Below are 16,158 nucleotides of genomic sequence, written 5' to 3' on the forward strand. Positions count from 1 at the left end.
GGTTTCCTGGTGCTTGCAGTTATTTAAAAGCAAACAAACAAACAAAAAAATCCTTCAAAGAACACTCACTCACACATCAAAAGTTTGAGGCAGGACTTTGGGAGCTGGCAGGAAGAGCCATGACTTTCTTTGCCTCCATGAAAAAGAGTATTTAAAATTCCTGAAAAAATACTACTAGCTTTGTGTACTGGGGCCAACAGCTTGCTGACAAAGTTATGCAACATTTTTCCCCATGGTTACGTGCTTTTGTTACCAATACTTATGTAAAATGGAAGGGCTTCTTTGAGGCACTGTTCCTAATTTTTTAGCTGGTAATATGGTGACATCTGATTTGTTTTTGTCTCCAAATATTATTATGTGCTCTTATCAGCTTGGTTCAACACACAGAACCAGCAAACACAGTCTTAGACAAAATGCAGTCTGAAGTTAATAAATAACATCATTTGCTTGTGTAATTTTTGAAGGTAACAATCTCCATAATGGTGTATATTATTATAAACTATATTATTAGCAGTGGATCTTACACTTGGAAAGGAAAGCTGTACTGTCCAATTTCTGCCCTAGTAATTTCTTCTTTCCTCATTATTTCTGTAGCATTGTTGATTTTGTTTGCCTTCTTACGTGAATACACAAGGCTAGTTACTGAACTTTCAATGTGCTAGCTCAGCCTGAAGAAATGTTGATTCGCACCATGTTCAAGAATTAAAACATACAGTAGTAGAATAAGAAGCTGTATGTTCTGAGGTTTGCTCATCAAAAATTAATGTGATAACTTGGTTAAAATAAGGTAGCAAAAAAGAATGAAATTTTTCTTTTATTTTGGCTATTATAGAAGCGTATTTTATTTCAGCTATTAAAGCTGTGAAGAAGTGGGAATCAGCTCAGTTGCTTGAATTAGGGCAGTGTATAAAAATTGTCATTTACCTTGCACCATATTTAATAACCCTGTCTTCGGTTTAGCCATTCAATATCAAAATTCCTGAATTTAAGTGGAGAGGGATTACCAGAATACAGGAGCGCAACAAGGGACAATCACAGCTGTTCCAACCAAGGATCCAACTAAATCAGAATTCAGTGCCAGAGGAGGACTTCACTGAAAGAGCTTAATAAGCGTTCACGACTTTTCCCGATACCCTCTCAGCATCTGATTCCTTTCAACAATGGTGCTGAGCCTGGTGGTTGTCTGATTAGTAAGGAGTAACCTTCATTTGCGCTCAGCACCATTTGGCAATCAGACTACCACCTTTTTTGGCTTGAAGACCCCTTCATTTCTTCTTAATTTTTGAGCCTGCTTTCTGGTAGCTTCACTTGATGGACCTATATTTGATGTGTTATAAGAGGCTAAGATTAATTGAATCCTGACATCTCTCGTGTGTGGTTTTTGTAGAGCTTTGTCACAGTATTACCCCATGATCATCTCTTTTCCAATGTGAAGATGCTACCCTACTCAGCTGTTTCTCATATTGGGGGTTTTCTGTGATTTTAGGCACCAATGTTGCCCTTTACTGAAACCTAGTCATAAATAGGCAGATGCCTCGACATAAACAGGCAGATCTGGAGGGTTGTTCGGGATGGTACTATTTAGGTGATGAGCACAGCATTTAACAGTGCTGCCCTATCCTTCCACCCAGTGGAAGTGCAGACTGGATTTCAAAGTCAAGCTTCCCCAGCGCACCACCATCATGTTGTCCATTTGTTCTGAGGGAACATTTCTACAAACTCAAGTGCAAGAGCTTCTGCCTCCCAAATGACTAGTATAGATACGATATGCAGTCCATATCTTAAAGTACGGTTAACCAAATTGCTAATGAGTGAATATCGAGCACTGTGGATTAGTTGTGCTGTAGATCTACAGACACTTGAGCTGGCTTTAATTGATTCTCCAGTTAAGTAACGACTGAATGGGTCTATTTCTCCTGAGACCAGAAAGACAATCAGTGACTTTCTAGCCAGATTTTTCCCAGTGTAAGCGGTCACACTAATCACATAAATATTACTACTGAAAAACAAGTTTTTTGTCATATTTATACTTTGAATCTTTGTTACAACAAAACAAAGATGGTAGGATATTATCAACTCATAAAAAGCTTCTATGAACTATTCCTCAGAACCTATTTTTACAGCCCAAATCATCTAACGTACATACTAATTTTTAGGCTATCTATGCATTTACATCCTGTAGTGAATTTGGGATTCAGTACACTGGGTGTCAGTTTAATTACAAGAACACCCTCCTCATAGCAACACTGTCGTAGTTGACAATATACACATTTTCAAAGTCTAACAGAATAGCCCCAACTGAAAAGTAGATTATGAAAATATCCCAATAAAAACTGTCCAAATACTTGTTAGGTCAAAAAGCTACCCTCTTTTCTGTATTTCTATGTTCACACTAATCTAGTGTGCTGCCTTCTCTTTCAAAGGCAAATATTCTTATTCCCCATTTTTGTTGCACCTGCTCAAAAAAAAGCCCTTATACCAACTTGGCCTCTCAGGAGTGAAGCTGTTCTCATGATATAAATGAAATGGTCACCCCTCTCCATCAACTACATAAGAATTTCATGACCAGCTTCACTCTTCCATTCATACTTCACAACACTGCATTATCTAAACTCTTAATAAATCATTATATTCTGTTCATTCCTTTTTTTAAAAAAAAAAAAAAAAAAGATATAATGTGTTTTATTTGCATGCAGAGGAAATGGTGAGGATTTTTATTCTGGTTTGTTTTTCTAGAAAGCTCTTCCAGGCTTTTCATCACAGTCAAAATCCATTTAGCGACAAGAAAGTGGGCAGCTGCTTTGTTACATATTCACTTCATTTCATAGGTATTTCTTACCATCTGCCTAGGTGCTGTGGCAAGGATGTTGGTTCCTTTTGGCTATGCCTATTCCCCCTGCCCCTTTCTGAAGCTGGCTTTCATGGTAAAGCCAAGCAGACTAATGGCCAGCACCTACTGAAAAGGCAGTCTCAGTCTTTCCCTCCCCTTTCTTCTTTCTCAAGCACCTGGACTTGTGCTCCTCTTTCTGTGACAACACTGGCTCTTTTCAAAAGCCACTGGGAGCTGCTTCAGTGGCCCAGGAAAGCAGGAAACCTCCATGTACACCCACCCCCAAGGTCAATTTTAAACCTAAACTGCCATGGACGTAGAGTAGATGAGTGGCATTGCAATGGACACTGGTGGTGGGAAGTGGAGCAGTAGGGTTGCCCTTTCAGGTGGGCATTAGATGATGTGTAATTCACATCTGTGATGTAAAACTGTGGTGTAAAAATTAACCAAGTGGGAGTCCATTTTGGTTTGTGTTGGTTCATTGCATAGATTGAGGGAAGTGTCTCAGTGCCTCCTAAAATTAGTCCCCTTCTCTGTCATTCTAGTGGGCTGCCTTCTGGCATTTTTGGCAAGAAATATTTGGGCATGCTGTAATAAGAAATGTAAAGACGTTGCTGGTGGGAGCATCTAAATGTTTCTTGGAAAAGGTTAGGAATAGAAATTGAAGAATTTGAGCAAGGAAACAGTCCCTTAAAAATAGGCTTGCTCAAAAGTGATGGATTCTGACATTTTTTTCACCATAGACTTGAATAGTCTGAGCACACACAAAATCTCTAGATAATCATTAATGTATAACCCATATAGTAAATTGTATCAATTTTTCCTTTGATGGTAGTATTGAAGTGCTGATAGAAAGCTTTTAACTTCAGCAAAATGGGATACCTGAGGAAGAACTTCGGAGAAGGAAGATATTATTTATCCTGTTCTGCAGGCATTCCTGGGTGCCCTGCCTGTCTGAAAGGGAAGGTTTTAAGTTCATCTCTGTCTCCTGCACATTTGTAAGGGTCTTCCCTCAATAATACAGTGTGTGAGGTCCCTCCCTTCTCCTACCTCTGCATGTCAAGGTCCATGGTTTGGGTAAAATCAGTGTTTAAAGTATGTAGCTTTCTTCATTTGATGGATCAAATAATCAGAAATAGAAAGACACAGAGACACAGGAGGATGAATTGGGGCTGCCTAGACGGGCCCAGGGTGCTGGCGGGCAGATGAAATTGAGGAGGAACAGTGCAAGGTGGGGGGTGGGGTGGGTAGGAGAAGCCTCAAGCAAGTGATTGGCACATAACCCTGTAGGCGTGCAAACAGCTTGCAGGAGGCTGGCTGTCATACTTAACCAGTGCAGGTACTACATGGCAGTGAACAGTGCTGGGAATGCTAATGGATATCTCAGATGCCAGGTGAGCAGGTATATTACAGAGTATGGGGAGGGCTGGGAAGGTGAGATGTCCATGACACCCCTCTTACATGCTTGAAGTTTCTGTAATTACTATTAAATAAAAAGGCAAATGCTTGATAATCAAAGCTGTGCCACCTATTCCTCTCAGCTGCAGGTACTTTATATTTCAGTTCCTTTCTGGTGCAGCGATGCCTGAAGTCCATTGCACTTAAAGAGCATCAGTTTTGAATTCTGCCTGGCCGTGATACTGTCCCAACAGCATGTGAAACATTTTTATCTGTCATTCAGAAGGCATGCAGGAAAGCTGATGATAGAAATTTGGATAAGCACTGGCTGGACATAATGTGTCTTCCAAAGTGAGATATACTAGAGTCTTCTAGGACAGGCAAACACCTCCGGCAGGAGGGTCAGTCGGTCTACAAGAAAGTGCAGGTCTCGCAGGTAGCACGGTCATGCCATCACTCAAAGAAAGCTTCACCTTACCTAAGAAATACAGCTGGCCTGTGTGTAGGTAATTCCACATTGTTATCAATGGCCTCATGCAGGTAGGGTACATGGCTTTCACTGAACTGTAGTGCTGGCTGGGTGAGTTTTTTTAATGTTCAAGTTTTATAGAGTTGTAGAGCTAGTAAGGCGTAAATCTGTGACGGGTTTTTGGTGGTTTTGTTGTTGTTGTGTTTGGGTTTTGTTTGTTTTGGTTTTTTGTAACTGAATTCTACTGAAATGCTCTAGTTTTGTTGAGGGGCGTTTGAAGTATTTAAGTTTGGTTACAAGTATGTCACTGTAATATTCATCCAACAGAAAGTTTGTGCACTTAGTTTGTTTAGGCAGTAAACTGGATGTGAGTGTGACTATAGCATCAACAGATACAGCAACAGTGAAAAAATCTTTGCAACATCAGTGTATCAGGCCAGTTTAAGCCTGGTATTAAAAAAAAATAATAAATCCAAGTACCTGAGGAGCAGAAAGAAAAAGAAAATTGTATTCTCAATATATAACTATGTAAAAGAAAATCCTGGAGTCTCTGAAATAACCTTTCGTCCTTCTTCAGCCACTCTTCCCCTAATCTCGAGTTTTATTCCTTCTCATCATTGACAGCATGTGGATGTGCATAAGGAGTTCAGTATTGTCGAATATCCCATTGCAAAGCCTTGTAGAGTTGAGAGTAATTCTTCCTTGGGAAGTACCAGTTTTTGAAGAAGGCATTCAGTTTTGTTCTTAACCTGCTGGTTCCTGACAATGAAGTAGATAAAATATTTATTTCCAACAATAATCTCAATGCTAAGATCTCAAGGGTATTAATTACTGACACATGGATAATGAAGTCACAGAATCACAGGTTGTAAGGGACCTCAGGGATCATCTAGTCCAACCTTTCTGGGAAGAGCACAGTCTAGACAAGATGGCCCAGCACCCTGTCCAGACGACTCTTAAAAGTGTCCAACGTGGCCGACCACAACAACCACTTCCCTGGGGAGATTATCCCAATGGGTGACTGTCCTCAGTGTGAAAAATTTCCCTCTCATGTCCCATTGGAATCTCCCCAAGAGCAACTTGTGTCCATTCCCCCTTGTCCTCTCCATGTGACTCTGTGTAAAAGGGGGTCTCCATCTTCTTTGTAACTACCCGTTAAGTACTGGTACATGGTGATGTAAGCCTGCAAGCCTCCTTTCCTCAAGGCCGAACAAACCCAGCTCTCCCAGCCTATCCTCATATGGCAGCTTCCCAGTCCTTTGGTCATCTTGGTGGCTCTTCTCTGGACCCCTTCTAGCCTGTCCACATCCTTTTTGTATAGCAGGGACCAGAAATGTACACAGTGTTCCACCTGTGGCCCGACAAGCGCCGAGTCCAGGCTTTGCCCAAGACATTTCTATAGGTGACTCATTTAAACTGAGCGATTTTTTAAAAAAACTCTTTTTAAAAAGATTTTAATGTTGTCTTATTACAGGCATCTCTTTTACTTACGTGCATTCGTTTTTCCTGTAGGAGTGTACTACATAAACATCTTTAACACAATGCAATTTTTTTGACGATGTGTCATACTCTTCTAATTGATTCCCAGAGTAGCATGGCCTACTGTCATTCCATAAATAGGCATGAGTTCTGTTCATAAATTGTGTAGAGGGATGACATGCTCCAATTTTTAGAAAAACTTTTTTTTTTAAATGTAAGCTGGGCATGAGCTTAACCTTGTTTACGGTTTCTGCTGACAAAGCTAAAGCTGCACACTGTTCCTTTTATTTAAAGAAAGATAATAAAATGAATGCAGTGGTGTTTCAAATCAAGGTGAATAAAATGCCACAGTGATGCATAGGATATAAAATCATTATGCAGAAGTTAGCAGTTTTCACCACTGAAATAATTCATATTTCAGCACTTCAGGTGGTCAGTAACTGCCACACCACTTAAATTAAATACATTTTAGCTGCATGAGCTTGCAGACTTGTAGTTACCACACAAACTTGATCTATTAGGCAGGTGCTCAAAGACAAATCGGTAGTTTGAGCTGAGCTTGTGACATAGTATCACCATTTGCAGACCCAAAGTTAGAGGTGATATTACGGTGAAATACGTCAGTATCCTTCCTAAGCCAGTGCCATAAGCTCGCTGTTCAATTTGCCATTTGTGTATGTTGCTGTTTTTTCTCCAGTAACTGATTCTCTAGGTAATAACCTGAATCTCACCTTGTTATAGGTATTTATTTTGAACATTTGTTTAACATAGATTCTTTCAGGTTTTCCATTCCAAGTAATAAAAGACAATGAAAATGGTGTTGCAGACTCTCTGAAGTGAGTTCGATAAATCACTTGATATGACCTGGTCACTAAGCTATTGCTTAGAATGAGTTCTTTTGTTCCAGACAACTAACTATCTTAATTAAAATGTAACGTTTTGTAGGTATTATGTCTCAACCTCAGGACTAGAAGCTAGTGCCAGATTCTGAACAGTTGTCAGAAGTTGTATTTTAAAGTCACAGAGAGAATGTTTCTGGAGTCTCAGGAATTAAGTCTGCATAAACATCATTAAAGATAAAGAAAAAGGTCTGGAGAAAAAGCTTTGTGGCAGTATACTAGATCACAAGCTGCTCAAGTTTCTCCATGCAGCCGCTATCACTTACAGTTGCAGGACAGCAGCTGAGATAAGTCTGAATTAGTTTTTGATTGTTTTTTTTAAAAAATGTAGTGGGAGGCTTGTGACTATTTGGAACACTTAACTGTAAAAACCAACCAATTTCTACATGATTTTCTACATTAAATCATTATCTGGTGTAATATGTGGAAGTCAGTTATTTGCTGACAAGGCTTTTGCTGCCTTCTCTTCAGTATACTTTTGGGGAGAGATGTTGTTAACTTGCATGAGCAGCAAGAACCCACAATAAGTGCTTCTTCCGGTTTGTCTGCAGAAGGCAAAGGTGGGAGCAATAGAAACTTTTCTATTAGGAACAAAAGAAAAAGTAGAAAAATAAAGCAGCTGCTAAAATTAGTTAAACTTGATGAGCAGAGAGAAGTTTTTGACCATTGGGGAAAACAAACAAATTTGTTACAAAATGGTAAATGAGTTTATGAACAAGTAGAGAAGCCAAGCAATGGCTTAGGGAAATAGTAATTAAACCTAAAGAATGGCCAAGGCTTGTGAGAACTCCAAAGGGCTTGCAGCTGATGGGATTTTTATTGTAAGAATCTATAACCAGCGTTTTTTGGTCCTGGAGTAGAGGACATGATTCTAAAACTCCTCTTGAGGTCTCTGTGTGTTATTTTGAGTGTTGCAGCTGTTTTAAGCAAGTGTGCCCTCCCGCAGCCTAGGCAATATGCACTGCCTGCAGTCAAGCTCATCCTGCTGAAGGCTGTTTTTCACTGCCCTGTGCCTGGGTATCTCTCAAGGTGAGACAGAGGACCATCATGGGCTGGGCAGTGGTGGCTCATGCTCAGCTGGTGGTGTGGAACTGGTACAATCTACACAACTGAGGGTGTGGGAAGGTAGTAGACAAAAGTGTAACCCTTGGGCAAAAAAGGGGTTGGGAGTTGGCCGGGACAGGAAAGGCTGTTGTGGCTGTTGCCTCTCACTCCACTATATAGTGTGGAAGCAAGAATCCAGCGAGCTAAGCCTGTTAACAACAGCATTTCTCTACTTAAGGATGCGTGTTTGTCTGCAACTTTGAATTGGTTAGTTAAGATTGTCCTAATGTAATTTTGTATATTGGACTTCCCACATAAAGTCTTAGCTAGTGGTTAGAAGGTCTCAGAGCAATGTGTATCTAGAGTTGTGTTCTTAATAACGCAGAAAAATAAAATGTAAGTTAGAAGAGTGACAGCTTTTTTTTTCTTCTTCTTCTTTCTTTTCAGAAGCCCAGTGGAATACTCAGCTCCCATTAATGAACTGTCTTCAGTGTGCTGGGCAATCTCTTTGATTCATAGGCTGTTGGGTTTTTTATTTGTCTTCCGTGTGTTAAACAACAAAACCATTAAGAACCTAACTACTCTCTAGAGATGGCATGTACAGGGTGACAGACTGAGCTGTGAGTGTAGTCTGTCATGCAGAGAAAGTGAAAACTTGAGATATTGTTGGAAATCTAAACATAAACTGCAGAGGCTTTCTGTGACTAAAGTTCAGGATACCTCCGCTGTTAATCAGATCTGTACTTTCAGCTTGGGATCCCTCAATCCCCTGCATTAACCTGCTTTTTTAACTGAGTAGAAGAATTTCTTATTAGGTAGATATTCTGTAATGCTTCTCCCCTTACTTGGCAAAGCCCCTGTTTGTATTAATATAGCTTTTGTTGGCTCTGAGGGCAACAGGTCTTGTCAGGCTGCTGTCAGTGTGGAAGACAGCAAGGTGTCCTTTCAGGTAGGCACATGTCCAAAATAAACCGTTTTGCCATAAATTCTGTATATTTTTTTTTCCTAGCAGAGCAGTATTTCCTACCCATTTTGGAGAGCCGAATGAAAATATTTCTAGTTCATATTAAAGATATGCCACATGTGGAATGATTTTTCTACAAATAAAAGGAACCCAGTATTTGTGCTGAAAGCCTCCATGGTTTGTTTTCATCCTCAAACTTTTCATAGCTCATTTTGTGACCACCTTCACAACCACGTAATTTCTTTCAGTTGTACTTTGGAGCCTTACGTATTGTTATAATCTTCTATTTTTTTTCCCCTTAACGTATAATTTATAAGAAGACATCCCGCCTTGACTGAAAACACTCAGAGAATGCAGAATTTCCTACCGTATTACCAGTTATTGTTCTTCAGTTACTATTCTCACTGTTAAATTTGTGGCTTAATACCATATTTGAATTTAAGCTTTCAGTCACTGCTTCGTCTTAATTCTTTTTTTCCATTGGATTAACCAGCTTTTGAGACTGAGAATTTTGTTTCTCTGCAAGTACTTGACTGCCATCATTCTTTCTGCTAAATCTCATATATTTTCTCCAAGTTTTAAACAAATGTTCCTGGTTCTTTGGTGTTTCAATATTTTTTAAAACTTGTGAATCCCTAAAGCCATATGTAATCTTCCAGCACAGGAAGAGTACTGAAACAGCATAGCTGTTGCATGGGATCGGCAGCCTGCTTCCCCACACTCTTCTGGCTCCGTGCCGTGGGTCTTCTGACGCAGCTTTGCCGCAACATCTCCGTGTGCAATCTGGAGCCTAGCACAGAGGCACCAACATTTCTGCACAGGGCCAGCTCCTGGCACGCAGGCATGTGTGCCCTGGCTCCTTCAAGAAACCTTGGGTGTTTCAGGCTGCATTTCCTAGGGCCCCTTGTCCCAGGGGGCTTTGTAGGCAAAGATTGTGCTCTATACATAGCCAGTACAGGTCAGGCACTGAACCTCAACTAGAAACCCAGAGTGCTTGCAAGGAACGTGCAGAAATTTCTTAAACAGCTTTGCAAGAAATTTCCCTAGAAGAGGAAATGAGTTTGATCTAGGTGGGAGCTGAGTAAGTCTTGAGTCATTTGGGGAAGCATCTCCACTGTAGTCCTTGGAACATCCAGTATTAGCTGTATTTATGTGGGTTGGTTTGTTTGTTTCTCTGAATTAGGAAAATTTTTAAAGGCAATCTGTATTTTGATTTACCTGCTTTCTTGACAGTTTATGACATAGTTAAGACATACCAGTTTAAATTTCTGGAGGGTGAGGCTGATGTTGGGCGGCTTCTAATAAATGAATGCTTAGTTATACTTGTAAAAGTTGAGCTTTCCATGGTTGAACTGTTGATACTCGTTAGCATACCAGCTGTATGGCTTCTTGTAAGGTATTTGACAGAGAAGGCTGAATGTGCCGTCACCAGAAGGAAGGCACGCTGCATGTGCGAGCAGAGGGAGCTTGTATGTCTGGAGGCTTTGTATGAGGAAGGGATGAGACGGAGAGTGGCAAGAATGAAGGCAGGCACCCATCCTCCATGGGCTGTGTGGTGACGAGCCCTCATCTCCCCACGTCCCCAGACCCTTCTGCTGTGAGCAAGGCAACAATCTCCTGTGACTGATACCTGTTACACTCAGCAAAACATGACTTCATGTAAATAAATAAGATTTTATCAAACATGCATCCAGTTTCAGCTTTTCCTCCATAGTGGAACATGTAGGATTCTGGTTTGGTCTGATTCCCCTCTCGCGCTTTGAACTTATCATTACCAGACTACCACTAAGATACTGATGAAACTCCATTCCCTTATTTTAAATTTAGGAGATGTTTAGTCTTGGAGGGCAATGTAGTACGGCTAATGTCACCCAGGCTAGGTAAATAGTATTAAGCAACATAGGATATGCATATGTTACTTGGGCATATAGGAAGTTTCATGCATACTAGTTACTGTAGTAATAACAGCCTTCTCCAGTTGTTTTTTTCTGTCTATGAATACCTAATTATTTGCATACAGTATTTAATATTAAGAATATGACACAACTGCTTAACTGTAGGAAGACTTCTAGATGGGGTTGATGCTGCATGCTTACTCCAGTCATTTGGTGCCTAAATATCACAGTGTGTTTAATACATAATGTCATATACATACTGATGTGAGCATAATGTACTGCTAGTAGCTCAGCAGAATGGGAACTTTGTACTGATGAGATGTCAGTCTTAATTTTTGATTAATTTAGCTGTGGGCATTTTATGTCAAAGCCAGAACTGGCAAAATACTGCAAAATCCTATGCATGAAGATACTTTAGTTTCTTTAAAGTCTTGCAGATGTGCAAGTGTTCTTTTTATATAGTCTTTCAGAGATGTTAGGGGCCATGCATACTGGAAGGGTTTTCATCAGATTTAACACCTTTAAGCAGTGGCTAGAAAATAGAGTCAGAAGATGAGTCAGTAATTAAACTAGTCATGCTGGAAAAGGAATTATAAAGTTTGTGCTTAGCAAAGGAAGAAGTGAAACTCACCACGCAGGGTCTTCGTTCAAACTGTTTAGCACGTGTGTTTTGAATACCTATTGGAACCATGATTCTACCGATGAGTTAATAAACCATCCATGGGTTGAAATATTTTTTTCATAAAACATTGTTTAGAACCTTTATGGCTGTTCACAGGCGCTTCATGGCCAAGAAGAGGGGAACCATGCTCAGTAAAAATTGCTTGCTGGGAATACTGTGTGCCTTACCCACATCTACTCAGAATGATTGAGGGGGGTGTGTTGTTTGTTTGTGGGTTTTTTTGACAGAAATAAAAGAAACAGTTACCCAGTTTGGTTGTAGTGACCGGGGCAGCGGGGAGGTAGAGGGAGGTCACTGTGCTGCCTGACCTGCCTGCGGCTGTGGGTGACTGGAAGCCACAATATGCATGTGCCGTAGTGGCCATTTGCAGAGTGCCTCGGCAGGATGGAGGCTGCTGTGATGGGTACCTGGTGAGGCTCAGCCTCCTGCACCACTGCCTCTGATCCAAGTTCTGAACTCTAAAGCTGTCGCTTGGCTTAAGCTGAGGTTTTTTTATTGTTTGTAAACCATACCAAACTTCTGAGAGGGTGGTTTTCTTTGGGGTACCCTCTCATGCATGTCTCTTTCCCCCCACCCCGCCCCCATGTAAGAGGTTTTCATTTTTGACAGACTGACTTCCCAGGACACTGCAAAACAGTGTTCCTTACTACTAGGCAGACCCAGATTGCTAGAGTGAAAAGCCAGCAACATCACTACCTTGAAGGAATGCGAATTGTGTTTAAAAAAACAGCAGAAGAGCAGTGTTGTTGATAATTGCAATATTTGCAGTGGGAATGGCAATCAAAACATTATTAATTGTTTTGCTCTGTATTTTAGTTATCAATGGCAATTTTTAAATGGTAAAAGTTTTAGGTTGCTCTATATATAAAAGGAAGTTACGTGATTTGAAATTATAATTGGGGAGTATTTGATGGATCTGGTTATAGAATAACAAATGAAAATAATTAATAGAAAGTTAATTGGGTACCATCAGAAAAGTTTATCCTGGTATATTGGGATTGCATGCTTCAGTTGATACTTAGTGTACTTTGGGGATTTCTGGTTGCACCTCACCTCTGGTTCTGACAGTATATTGTATTATGAAGAATATTAATAATGCTACAGAACAATTACTAGTTCATTTGCTAACTGATTAAAATTCATGCATAATTTATTGGAACTGGGAGAGACTTCATAAATAAGTCTCCTTGTCCTCAAGAGCTTAAAAACAAAATGCATATGCTAATATAAGAATACACTTTACCTCTTAACATAAAAATTTAATATGCAATGGTATATTAGTCTCATTAATGTGAGGTTTTAGTTGTGATAATCGTGCTCTTAATCAAAGTGTATACTTCTAAACATAGCTTTACGTTTTAGAGGTTTATAACTTGGACTTGGTAGTGTATCATGCTCATCAACGTTTATGTTTTCTGCTGTAATATACACTGACCTTAGAATTCATTAGTTTGACATTTAATATGTTAGTTCCGCAGCAAATAAACTGCCCTCATTAAGTCCCACTGCATTTCTGAGCGGTGATGCAGGTAGGGATCTAAATTAGTTCATATGCACATTTCTTGCCAAAACAGGGTAACATATGTTAATAATTAATTGAGATACTTTCTGGAGTTTTGTATATCCCAAAGCAGAAACGGGAACACCTTGGAGCATTCACCTTTTCACTCCAGGAGAAGAAAACGAACTCCGCTTGCAGCCACTACTGCACGCTCACAGATTCCCTGGCCTACAAACCGAGCGGCTCAAGACACAGCTAATTTAGAGAAAAGTCTGCAGGAAATCCTTTTGCACCAAAACGTGGGAAATTTAGTTGCTTACAGAGCTGGTAAATACACTGTTGGGAGCCAGCTCTGGTATCTGGAGGGGAAGCTGAACTGCTGGATATAGAGAACCAGGGAGCTCTTGGCCGAACTTCACCATGCAGGATGGGTAGGATGTCAGAGGTCTGGAGGCCCACTGGGAGCCCCTCCATCACCAGTCCCCCCCACGGCTCCGTCAGTGACACTGGCGGGGTTGTTGTCGGGCAGCAGAATATGTACAATGCTTCTGCGTCTTAACTTCTTTTCTGGAGAGGGGTGGGGGGGAGCGGGGATGAGAAGGGTCCCCTCTAGGGAAATCTTATGGTCTGGGGTTAAATGTTATTTTTAATGCACTGGCCACGAGATCCCTCTACCTGCTCATAGTTGCTGCGTTGTTAGTTCTGCATCGCCACTGTGTGAAACCCCTGTGTGCATTGAATTTAGCATTGTTGCCTAATTAAGTGCAACAAATTAGTTGAAATATGAGCCATCTGGAATGAAAATGAACCTTCCGTGTTTATCAGCGAATACATTTTGTTACAAAAGTACACGTTGCTTGTGATTTGTTTCACAAATCACACTGAGGCAACGTGCTACTTCTCTAGGTAAACATTTCTCAGGGTAAGGGGGACCTCACCTTCCCATTTGGTCTGTCATTACCTTTTCACTTTGCAGCTGTGTTGAAATATTTAGGTGGAAGCTGATGAGAACAGAGGAAGACAAAAGGCAACATACATCTTACTGTTTCAGTTTCTAAATTAGCAGCAAGTCATTGAAGAATAAAGTGATGTTCTATGTCTGTGCTATACGTCTTTATTTTGTTATTCTCCTGGCAGTTTTGCTCAGTTCAGAGTGAATCCCTGTAAGAGGCTTCTGTGTCTTTTACCCTAACTGCATGTGGTGGGTTTCGAATGAACTGCAGTGATACTCATTTTTAAGAATATTATGTGCAGGGCTAGTGTATCAACTATTGCAACAATTTCTTTAAGGAAAGTATGTATGTGGCTTCTGTCAATAAAAGAAAATCAGTTATGTTTCTGAAAACCTCAAGTTATTGCCATAGTAAATTACATAAATGAGCATGAACCCAGTTTTTTTCCAGAAAAAAAAAAATATGTTAAGTAACAACCATATATAAATCAGATAGGATTTTATGGTTCCTAGCTGAGATTTCTAAATGGAGAAAAATAGTACTAGCCAGATGTACAGTGGTGCGCCACTGCTTCCATCAGTTGAAATTCTCCTCAGCTCTTCTTCATTTATGTCAGTTTTGTTTTGCTGTTGAGTTTTGAAATATTTGCTGACCAAGACCTGACAACTTTCTGTGGAATTAGTCCTTCTGTTATTGGGTTTTCCAGCTTTTGTTTTATCGCCGCCTTTTTTTTTTTGACCCCCCTACAGAGCCGCCTCGGCCGATAGCACCCCCGCAGCTGCTGGGCGTGGGGCCCACATACTTGCTCATTCAGCTGAATGCCAACTCAATCATTGGGGATGGACCCATTATCCTGAAAGAAGTGGAGTACCGAATGACGTCTGGGACCTGGACCGAAACCCATGCCGTCAACGCACCAACTTACAAGCTCTGGCACTTGGACCCCGACACTGAATATGAGATTCGGGTCCTTCTCACCAGACCGGGCGAAGGTGGGACTGGACAGCCAGGACCACCGCTCATCACCAGGACCAAATGTGCAGGTGAGTGCTGCTTTGGAAGAATGAATAATCAAACATAACTATTTATTTAATGATCTAATTGGTTGGCAGGCTTGTTGGTTCTAATTAACTTGTAGCAGAACTTAAGGGTTCTCTTGGCACCCACAGGTTCTCCAGGCATCCAGGCCAATATGGATTTGCTGGGTCCCCTGCTCTGCCTGGTCACTGTCTAGGTTGCTGTTTGCTAACCCTGGTGGGTACGTTAGGAGGCGGGATGTTAGGAAGCTAAGAAAACATTTTACTTCTCCCCATGTAAGGAAGGAGACATTATCATTTCTAGACAGGGAAAGCCACCTGTTTTTTTGCCTTCATGTTTTTGCTTATACTTCGAGTAAACCTGCACATAAAGGTACTTGCTTGGAAAAAGAATCTGTTTAACAAATAGATTTTTACAAACAAATGTAGTGTATTTTTTCTTTTTCCAAGCAGACGTGCATGGCCTGCCAGAGTCTCTGACAACTCCTAAAATGCAATAGCAAATATTAATAGTGTTTTCTCCATTTTTGACCTACCACCACCAAAATCATGTGCAAGATTCTTGCAGTCTGCTTCCATTTTTTTTGAGCGCCCCTGCGTGGCCGGCGCCAAGAAGATTAAGTGCTGCCAACTTGTGTTATATGCTGTTCCTTCTAAAGCTACTTAAAGCTATTTTAATCTCAGCTTCCATAAGAAGAAAGACAATGCCTATGTCTCATAGTTGCAGAGGAGAAAAATTACAGATTTGAACGTCAGACTGGGAGGCTAATAAGTGGAAATAAAATTGTGGGGTTTTTTCCTAATCTTAGGATTTTTAGGGCCTGACTTACAGTATTTTTAAATTTGCGCTATATTAGATTTAGCAAAGACTGCTGATAACCGTCTATTCAAAGCTGCACTAAAATAGTAAGAAAGGAGACCTGCAGTTGCAGATTTCCATGTTTCATGTATACGTATGTGCATATAAAATGGAAGTATAAATGAAATGGTTTTTTCACTAGTTGGTG

At 40.5% G+C, this 16,158-nt stretch overlaps 1 protein-coding gene across 6 annotated transcripts in view; it reads left to right on the forward strand.

Annotated features, from left to right (window-relative positions):
- Positions 1-16,158, forward strand: part of PTPRK (protein tyrosine phosphatase receptor type K) — a 414,239-nt gene that overhangs the window by 225,929 nt on the left and 172,152 nt on the right. For all 6 annotated transcript variants that reach the window (XM_064447325.1, XM_064447319.1, XM_064447321.1 and 3 more), the window contains exon 7: positions 14,864-15,157. In XM_064447325.1, the coding sequence (XP_064303395.1) occupies positions 14,864-15,157 (294 nt within the window). The remainder of the gene's footprint in view (positions 1-14,863; positions 15,158-16,158) is intronic.

This window comes from Phalacrocorax carbo, chromosome 3, assembly GCF_963921805.1.
Source record: "Phalacrocorax carbo chromosome 3, bPhaCar2.1, whole genome shotgun sequence".
Taxonomy (NCBI): domain Eukaryota; kingdom Metazoa; phylum Chordata; class Aves; order Suliformes; family Phalacrocoracidae; genus Phalacrocorax; species Phalacrocorax carbo.